The sequence below is a fragment of the Lolium rigidum genome, chromosome 2, assembly GCF_022539505.1.
Source record: "Lolium rigidum isolate FL_2022 chromosome 2, APGP_CSIRO_Lrig_0.1, whole genome shotgun sequence".
NCBI classification, from domain to species: domain Eukaryota; kingdom Viridiplantae; phylum Streptophyta; class Magnoliopsida; order Poales; family Poaceae; genus Lolium; species Lolium rigidum.
Genome location: NC_061509.1, coordinates 80,638,324 through 80,648,413, shown reverse-complemented (window position 1 = coordinate 80,648,413; position 10,090 = coordinate 80,638,324). Strand labels below are relative to the sequence as shown.

Below are 10,090 nucleotides of genomic sequence, written 5' to 3'. Positions count from 1 at the left end.
CGCGTATTTCTAAGACATTCGGTGTTGATTTCGTCCGATTCCGAAAATATTTCCTTACTAGGATTTACGAAACCAAAAACAGCGAGAAAACGACAGCGGCCTTTCGGCATCTCGTCAATAGGTTAGTTCCGGAAAACGCATAATAATGACATAAAGTGTGAACAAAACATGTCGGTATTGTCATAAAACAAGCATGGAACATTAGAAATTATAGATACGTTGGAGACGTATCACGGAGCTCCCCAGTTAGATTGACTCATGGAATAGGCGAAGCAAGGGAAAGGTTTTGGTCAACCACCCTCTACCGGCACACCAAGGAAGTGTGCTAATGTACTGGCATTAAGAGTCGGTCGGCGCATGTGGGTAAAGTTGTACACCCCTGCAGGGTTAAATCTTTTCGAAAAGCCGTGTCCACGGTTACGGACGACTTGGGGAAGGATGTGTTGATCATAGACAACTTTAACCTAATCGTAAAACTTGAAATCAATGTGTGATAAGGATCCCTCCTCAGGGTATCGAGGGGGTGCTCCTAGTTGATAGGTTCAGCTGATGATGAAGATTCGGTGGATTCAATATGATGATCAGTAGAGCTAGTGATATCGGTCTCTTATCCCTTTTTAAAATGATCTGAATAGACGAGCTTGCTCTCTCTTGTTTTACAAAGGAAACGGCTTTACGCAAAATAAGCTCCACATAAAGCCTCGCATACCAGCTTTGCTAAAAGGTTGTACTAAGTCTTGTCGAGTCCCGGTACTCAGCTTTGCATGCTTTGTTTCGAGACGAAGACTCTCCAACAAATGGTGGTTTCTAGGTCGACATCGACGAGTAGCTTGGGATTCCCAGGTGGCAGCCTGGAATCTATGGGCTGGAACGTCGCCGTTATGCTCCTGGCCTCTTAGGCCTTTTGCTATCTTGCTATTTAGAATAGCATAACTTCGCTTCTGTTGATTGATGAAATGTCAGGTCAGTGACCTCTGCTTGTAATACTTTGGTTTTTCGCTCAGTTATGAGCTTGTGTTACTCTTTGAGTCGTAGAGTCACTGTTGTGTTACCGATTCTCACCCTGTAGGCCCTAGAGATCTAGGTTAGACTTACGCCAGATGGAGATCTGGGTTTGTCTAGCCTACGACCCCCGGGGTCGCCACAGTCACTGACTTGACATTTCATCAATCAACGGAAGCGAAGTTATGTTATTCTAAATAGCAAGATAGCAAAAGGCCTAAGAGGCCAGGAGCATAACAACGACGTCCCAGCCCATAGATTCGAGGCTGCCACCTAGGAATCCCAAGCTACTCATCGATGTCAACCTACAAACCACCATTTGTTGGAGAGACTTCGTCTGAAACAAAGCATGCAAAGCTGAGTACAGGGACTCAGCAAGACTTAGTACAACCTTTTAGCAAAGCTGGTAAACGAGGCTTTATGTGGAGCTTATTTTGCAGAAAGCCAGTTTTCCTTTGTAAAACAAGAGGGAGCAGAAGCTCATCTATTCAGATCATTTTCAAAAGGAGATAAGAGAGCGATATCACTAGCTCTACTGGTCATCATATTGAATCCACCGAATCTTCATCATATGCTGAACCTATCAACTAGGAGCACCCCCTCGATACCCTGAGGAGGGATCCTTATCACACATTGATTTCAAGTTTTACGATTAGGTTAAAGTTGTCTATGATCAACACGTCCTTCCCCAAGTCGTCCGTAACCGTGGACACGGATTTTCGAAAAGATTTACCCTGCAGGGGTGTACAACTTTACCCACACGCGCCGACCGACTCTTAGCGCCGTACGTTACACACTTCCTTGGTGGTCAACCAAAACCTTTCCCTTGCTTCGCCTATTCCATGAGTCAATCTAACTGGGGAACTCCGTCATCGTATGTAGCCATTCTCCGAGGCGGTCCCGATCATTGTGCGCAGGGGATCCAGTTCAATGCCTCCAGCATCCTTCACCCCGGCCACGCCCTGTATGATGCACCTTTGAAAACCTTTTCCACACCTTCGCCATGCAGAATGCCAAATGGAACTCGCAAACTAATTGACTCATGGGTAAGGTAGGCAAGTTCGGGCCAAGGGGTTCCCATGGGCCCCATGTGGTTGTACGCTCAGTCTTGGTTCCGAAGGCGAGAACCTCAGGTCCTAGTATCGGCGAGAACGAGTCAAATCACCACATCCCCATGTGGCGGCCCATCCAAGCCTTTAAGCATGTTTAATTATCATCACTGATCTTACCACGTCATCCTTCCATACTAGGTTCATTCGTAGCTCTGATTCATCAACCGGATGGATCAGAATTCGTCAACTAATCATGGCTAAGCATATTCGATATAACGGCTCTAGGGATGCACACATAGCTCGAACCTAGTCTTGCTGGGAGCAGTGGATCAGAGTATTTAGGCTACAAGGATGGTAAATGCAACACACATAGGATAACTATATCTGCCGATAAAACATATTGGAATCGAATGCAATATGTAGAAACCAGAAGTAAAAACATTTCGAAATCATAATATGAACCAGGCTAGGGCTTGCCTTTGTCCCTGACAAACCAATTCGGATCTTCGGAGATCTCATGCTTGACTTGTTCTTCAATGGACAAGTATTGAATTGTGTCATTGTCGATCTTCATCGTCTCGGTACTTGCTCTATCGATCGCGAAGAAGCAAACACCGGAAAGGTAGGACAACAATCAACACATGGCATTGATGCAATGCGCATACAAGAATGATGACATGACATCTTAAAGGTATTGAAATAAGACCTAGGATATGATCATCAATTTAACTGGGGTTCGACGGGACTAGGGTTAATAGTTCTGAAACCTCACAAGGGGTACAATTAGTTCTTCTAAAACAACTAGGGTTCAAGTTGTTTAACAATGTAGATCTCATTTTTCTAAAAAATTTAATATATTATACATATTTTTATGATTTAAAATGAAACAGTTATGAATTAAACAAGTTTTATTCAAAAATCTGCAATTTCTGGAAACTGAGCTCGCAGGTGGAGTTGCAATCGGCCGATTCGGAGGCCGATATCATGCACGCGCGGGGGCTTACGGGGCAGCTCGACGCGGCCGACCATTTGGTGGCGGCGCCGCTGCCAAATGGTGGCCGGAGCGTGGCCGCCGGCAAGGTCGAGCGGCGGCCGGGGCAGGTGGCACGTGGCGGCAGTGCTAGAGAGCGAGAGGGGGCGAACGGAGGGGCGCCTGAGCACCGTGTGCTCACCAGGAGCGCGACGGAGGGATCGGCGAGGCCGGGGAAGGCCTGCAGGCGCCGCGGCGGTCGCCGGAAGCTGCGTCGGCCTCGGAGAAGATGGAGTCGCCGGGAGCGATTCGAGCCCTCCCCGGTCGATTCCTTCGACGGGGTAGCTCGTGGAGGCGAGGCGGAGCCGATGGCAACCTCAACGGAGCTCGGGGAGGCGCAGAATGGCGGGGAATCGAAGATGGCCGGAGCTACTGTGAGCATTTAGGTTAGGGTTTCATATACAGGGGGATTTAGGGGGAGAGAGAGATGGAGAGATAGGGACGAGGGAGGCGTCGGCGTGGAGGTCTTATCCTCCCAGGGGAGGGCGGCGCGGCGATCATCTCCCCGCCGGATCGACGGCCGGAGCTCTGCCAGGCAGCTCCCTGCCTGTGTGAAGGAAGAAGACAAGGGGAGTTTTTCACAAAACCCCCTAGGTCTTGATGATTTCTCTGGGATTTTAAAAAACAGGGCTAAATCACTTCCCTTTTGTTAGTTTGGACTCTTTTGCAAACCCAAAAACACTCTAAACTTTTATACTGTAGGAAAATATTTAGGACACTTCCTAATACTAATTGAAGGTCCACATATTTTTGTGTTGATGTTTCAAACATTTGAACACATTTCAAATAGAGGTAGAACTTTGGAATGCTAGGGTTTGCACTTCATTTTGAAATGCAATTTTTTCTTAATGCATTTTAAATGATGCTCATGAATGCACAAACATTTCCTAATTAGGTTTAACTAAAAGAGGGGTGTTACAGGGCCGGTGGGTCTCCTCCTCCTACCAGAACCCTATCGCCGCCGCCACCTTCGGCACCGCCGCCACCAACGGACCAGGGTGCACCTCCGCAGAACAAACCCGACCTCCACCGTGCCGCCCTGGAAACCCGGCGTCCCCCAACCATTGGAAACGGGGCGTTGCCGAGCTCCCAAGCCTGGATCCCCTGACTCCAGACGCGAACGTCGTCCGCCACCGGTGGCGGAACGAGCCCCCGAGCTCCACCGCGCGTTGGACGAACCCATCGAGGGTATCCGGCGGCGGTCGCCTCTGCGATCACCCTAGCTCCAGATCAGACCCGCCCGCCCCCTCGTCGCCCGCCGCAACAGTCACGTCCTCCGACTCCCAGACCTCAACGAGCGGCGCACCAGCCTCCGCCAAGCAATGCCATGGACTTGACAGTCCATCATGGAGCTTGCCCTCATAGAGCTTGCCAATGTCAAGCAATGTCATGGACATGACAATGTCAAGTCCCTCATGGAGCTTGTGCTTGGCATGGCCATGCCAAGCACAAGCTCCATGAGGGACTTGACATTGTCATGTCCATGACATGCAACGTTTAACACTTCACATGCAGCGCACATTGACATGAATCCTATCTACATGCACATCGATCGGAGCAGCTGGACAACTATCTGATCTACAATGTCATCCAATCGATCTACAATAGCATGTACCAGATGAGGGAGCGATTGAGAGTACTTACGATGGGGTGGAGTGAAAGCGGCCCGTTGGAGGAGGAGGACGCGCACCGACGCCGGTATGTCCTTGAGGAGGTCGCACTCCAAATCCGGGTGGAGGAGGAGGCGGAGCCGGAGCCAGAGCAGCGGTCAGATGGTACGGCACCGGTGCCACGGTCGGGAAGCAGGGCGCCGATGGAGCTGTCGGCTGCCGACGAGCACGTGGTCGCCATTCGGAGCAGCCAGATGTTTGCATCGGGGTCGACACGAACTCCTACGGGGGTTCCATCTCCCTTCTGGAGCCCGGTGCACCTGCCGTCATTGCCGCCACCCTCGCTGACGGAAATCCTAGGGGACAGGGGTGAAAAACGCTTCGGCCCAAGCCTCCGGCGACGGGCCTCACTCCGCTCGTCAAAAGTTATCCTCTCTTTAGTATATAAATTTAGATCACAATACAAGATCTCACAATCTCAGAGTGGATCAATCATTCTACACACTTTGTTTCGGGTTTGGTAGCTAACGATTCTGCCCAATGATGCTATTGGCATAACAACCGCTACACCATAGGTTGACCCAACATAGTTCTCTTCGAGCAAGTGATTTAATAAAGTTTGTGAAAGGTAAAGAAAAACCCCTCTTCCCAAGAGCACGATTGTCATGCTGTAAATCGATGAGGCCTAAACAAAGTAATTAGCACCACTAAGCCCGGATTAGCACCACACTTGAGTTGTTCCTGGCTCCGCCCCCGATGGCGTTAGACTGCTCATAGTGGGAGTAACATAGCTAGTAACATCACACATCTCAAGACATTTTGGTGACATGGCATGTGAATAAATGAAGAAAGAGAGTGATGTGGTAACTAGCTATGTTACCATAACATCACACACCCCAAAGCAAAATGAGTCTACAACATAATAAATAACATAATGCATGACACCACATATAAGTTACTACCCACTATGAAGGTAGTAACCTAGACTAGTAACATGTCATATGTTACTAGTGTAAGTTACTCCCCACTATGAGCAGCCTTAGAGCGGTTGTGTCGATCTATGAGTGGATCTTGCATTCTCCGGACTTTGTTTCGGGTTTTGTAGCCAGCAATTCTGAGCAAGTGATTTAATAATTTGTGAAAGTTCAAACAAAAATCCTCTTCCCAAGAACACGATTGCCATGCTCTAAATCGATGAGGCCTAAACAAAGACACTCGATTATATGCACCGTTCAGATGTCCTATCGTGCCATCATGTTTTGCGTGTGATATCTATACCTAATAATAAAGGGAGAAGTGTTTCCGTGGTTTGGTCCGTCGGTTTGCGCTTTCGTCCATCCGATTATGCGCTTTCGTCCGTTCTGGTTGTTGGTTTTATCCATCTTGGACCTTGAGTTCATCACGTCGCACGTCTGCCCCCTAAACGGCAGTACATAGCCTGACCGAGCCCGAGTATGGTTCTTTCAGTTCAGTTCCCATCGAACACGATTTGGTCTACAACCGACAAAATCCGCCAATATATAGCCCTTCTCCGTGCGTGATTCCCATGGAAGCTGTAGAAAAATTCATACCAAGTCGATCACACGAGTTTGCCGGAGTTGCCCAAAATTGAACTTTCCGACATCAACGGATATCTGGAATTGTCATATGCCTCCTTCACGATTCACGCAGGCGATCGTGGCCCAGCCCAGCAGCCAATCGATGCGCTGAGTCCAGCGGTCTCGCCGGTCGTTCTAGATCGATGGAACTTGGAAGTCGGTCGGCACGACGCTACTGCTAGGATCGATCTCAAATGGCAAGAATTGGGCGGCCATGTCTGACTTTGTAAGCGCTGGTTGTCAGGACAACGTCTACAGCACAGAGCACACACACGGGATGGCGGCGGCGTAGAGTTACTCCCGCATTGCAGTGAGGTGGGCGGCTTTGCAGATTATTATCGGTCTCATTCATGGCCTCTGAAGTCTGAACAATCTGATCGTTGGCAACGACCTCACAGTCGCAAGTGGGGGACGTATATTTGCAACACCAGCGGTCCTCGGTCAGATCGAGCACGATTCTGTGGCCGGCGACCCGCTCGATCCGTCTCCGGCGATTGCCTCCACTAGATCGAGCATAGCGAGGCTGATTCCATGATTCAGTGTGCGCGCCGGGACTAGCCAATGCAGCAGACGAATCGGCACGCCGGGGAAGGCGCGAGGTGAATACGTGGCCAGTGCCCTCCGCAGATGGCGTCCGGGCGGCCAGTGTCAGTGTCACCACACTTGACGGCCAACGTGCGAGACCACTACCGCATCCGGAAGAAGCTAGGGCAGGAGCACTTTAAGCACCATGTACATGTGCGTGGCCAAGGAGTCGCGTACGTGCAAGTTCGTCCTGATAAACTCGCCCAGCGTAAGCTGCTGTGATGCAGTACGAGGACGCTTGACGCAAGATCCACATATGTGTATAGGGCTACAAAAAAAGTTATTAAGCTCTTCTTGTGTAATACCTCCCGGATGTGTACATTGACTCATTGAGTCATAAAGTTTGATTACGGCTTGAGATGTTTTTCGCCGAGTTAAAGGGCAGAAGCTAACTACCTTGGGTTTTAAATTTACTTGATAGGTACTTTACGTATATATGTCTTGAAGTTCCATGAATATTATAGGATAGGTTCTTGCCCTGGCTTCTAACAATTTATTGTCCTCGAAGTAATGTATTGTCGTAAGAATGTTCCTAACTTTAAGGTGACAAACAAGTTGACAATAATCATGTTGATTGAAATATAGATGTGGTGCTACGGCTGGAAAAGTGAAATCCGAGGAACACTTAAGGAGGAACTATTGTTGAAGGAAGATGATTTTATGTTTTTATGTATTTACAGATTTTGTTTTTCCCCGATGCAACGCACGGGCATATTTCCTAGTGATCACCTAAATAAATAATTTGAAATGATGACTCCTCCAAGCTGACCAGCAGCTGATGTGTGGCTATTCAAATTGTATATTGGCGGGTAACTGTCAAATGGGAGCACTAAAAATCTAAAAAAAATCAGCCGCTCTTGTGGTATAAAATTCAGATTTCTGGAAAACGCACCTACTATTCCACATCACGTGTTCTGACAACCACGCATTTCTCATATCCTCTGGTTTCATGGCTGAAAGGAAAACACGATATTTTTGCTCCAATTGAGAGAAGCCCTCTTTTTAAGCTAGAGAAGAAGTGGGGAGCACAGCAACGTGGAGTGGCAGCCATGGCTGGAGCAAACAAGTTGAGGATGAGGAAGTTGTTAGTGGGACTGTGAGAAACGCAGCAGCAGCCTTATATTTTGCACGCTCTAAAAGCGCCTTTTGCTGACCATTAGTACCCATTTCTTCTTCCAGACCCTCATCGCTCTCTTAAACCACTTGCGAGGGCGTTGATGAGTGTGCCCACAATGGCGCCAACACAGCAAGCACTTGCCGCTGCCGCGACGGCGAAGCCGCACTTCGTCCTTGTCCCTCTCCCGGCGCACGGCCACCTCATCCCCATGGTCGACCTCGCGCGCCTCCTGGCGTCCCGCGGCGCGCGCGCGAGCCTCGTCACCACGCCGCTGAACGCCAGGCGGCTGCGCGACGGCGGCGTCGACAAGCAACTCCTCCTCGAGATCGTCGACCTCGCGTTCTCGCCGGCCGACTACGGTCTGCCACCTGACTGCCAGAACGCCGACAAGATCGCCGACAACGCCCAGATCCTCCCCTTCTTCCTCGCCCTGCACAAGCTCGCGGCGCCATTCGAGGCCTACTTGCGCGCGCTGGTGCCCCGCCCGAGCTGCATCATCGCCGACTGGTTCAACTCGTGGACGGCCGGCGTCGCCAGCAGCCTCGGCATCCCGCGGCTCTTCTTCCACGGGCCCTCCTGCTTCTTCTCGCTCTGTGACCTCAACGCCGCGGCGCACGGGCTGCACGAGCGGGTAGCCGCCGCCGACGACGGCGACCGGCAGACACACGTCGTGCCCGGGATGCCCGTGTCCGTAAAGGTGAGCAAGGGAAGGGTGCCCGGGTTCCTCACCTCTCCTGGGTGCAAGGAGCTGCGTGAGGAAGCCATGGCGGCCATGCGCGCGTCCGACGGTGTGGTGGTGAACACCTTCTTGGACCTCGAAGACAAGTTCATCGGGGCCTACGAGGCTGCTCTCGGGAAGCCGGTGTGGACGCTTGGCCCGTTCTGCCTGCACGACCGGGGCACCGAGGACAGGGCGTCGCGCGGGGGCGACAAGCCCGGCGTCAGCGAGAGCGCGATCACCGCATGGCTGGACGAGCAAGCCCCGGACTCCGTCGTGTACGTCAGCTTCGGCAGCGTCGCACGGAAGCTTCCCAGGCAACTGTTCGAGATCGGTCACGGCCTGGAGGGCTCCGGGAAGCCGTTTGTTTGGGTCGTGAAGGAGTCGGAGCTGGCTTCGCCGGAGGCTCGGGTATGGCTAGAGGCCCTGGAGGCTCGCACGGTGGGCCGCGGTCTCGTTGTGCGCGGCTGGGCGCCGCAGCTCGCCGTCCTATCGCACGGCGCCGTTGGGGGGTTCGTCACGCACTGCGGCTGGAACTCGCTGCTGGAGTCCATCGCGCACGGCGTGCCGGCCGTGACGTGGCCGCATTTCGCCGACCAGTTCCTGAACGAGCAGCTGGCCGTGGACGTGCTCGGCGTCGGCCTCCCGATCGGCGTAACGGCGCCAGTGATGATCCTGGACGACGACGCGCCCGTGCCGGTTCTGCGCGAAGGCATAGCGCGTGCGGTATCGCTGCTCATGGACGGTGGGGAGGAGGCGGAGGAGAGGAGGAGGAAGGCCAAGGAGTACGGCGCGAAAGCTCGCAGGGCCATGGAGAAAGGAGGCGATTCGTACGAAAAACTTAGGCAGCTGATCGAAACCTTCAGGTACGGTACAGAGGCAATGAAACATGGGAACACTGTGACCGCCTGAACATTAGTAGTACGAAAATAACTTTGTACAATTGTACGTAAATCTCTTCATTGCGCTGCACTAGTTTCAAAAATTCATCCGTGCCCGCGTGTAATCATGTCGCTCAGTGTATCGTTATCTAGTAAATAGGTACTTCGAAAAATTCCAGTGTTCTATGTCAACAAGGAAAACGAGACATAAGAGCATCTTCCAGCTGTAAGAGCATCTTCAGTCGCGTCCCCCAAACCGCGCCGGATTGAGCGTTTGGGGGACGTGTTTTGTTCGTGCCGCCTTTGGGGGACGTTGCTCCCCAGCCGCGTCCCCCAAACGCCGCCCCCCAAACATTTAAAATACTTTTTTTAACACATAATAAACCATTTATCAAATGTAGCATATGAATAAAAATGTTTGCGAGGATTGTTTTCAAATTAAATTACAGCAAACAATAAAACAAGTAATCAAATATAATAAATAGGGCTAGATGCTA

The 10,090-nt window shown here is 51.1% G+C and overlaps 1 protein-coding gene across 1 annotated transcript; it reads left to right on the top strand.

Moving 5' to 3' along the window:
• The first annotated feature begins 7,932 nt into the window (after window positions 1-7,932).
• On the top strand, window positions 7,933-9,735 carry LOC124686793 (UDP-glycosyltransferase 73E1-like). The gene is made up of 2 exons (XM_047220689.1): window positions 7,933-7,973; window positions 8,057-9,735. The coding sequence occupies exon 2, from the start codon at window positions 8,095-8,097 to the stop codon at window positions 9,622-9,624; it is 1,530 nt and encodes a 509-aa protein (XP_047076645.1). The 5' UTR covers window positions 7,933-7,973; window positions 8,057-8,094; the 3' UTR covers window positions 9,625-9,735.
• Window positions 9,736-10,090: the final 355 nt, after the last annotated feature.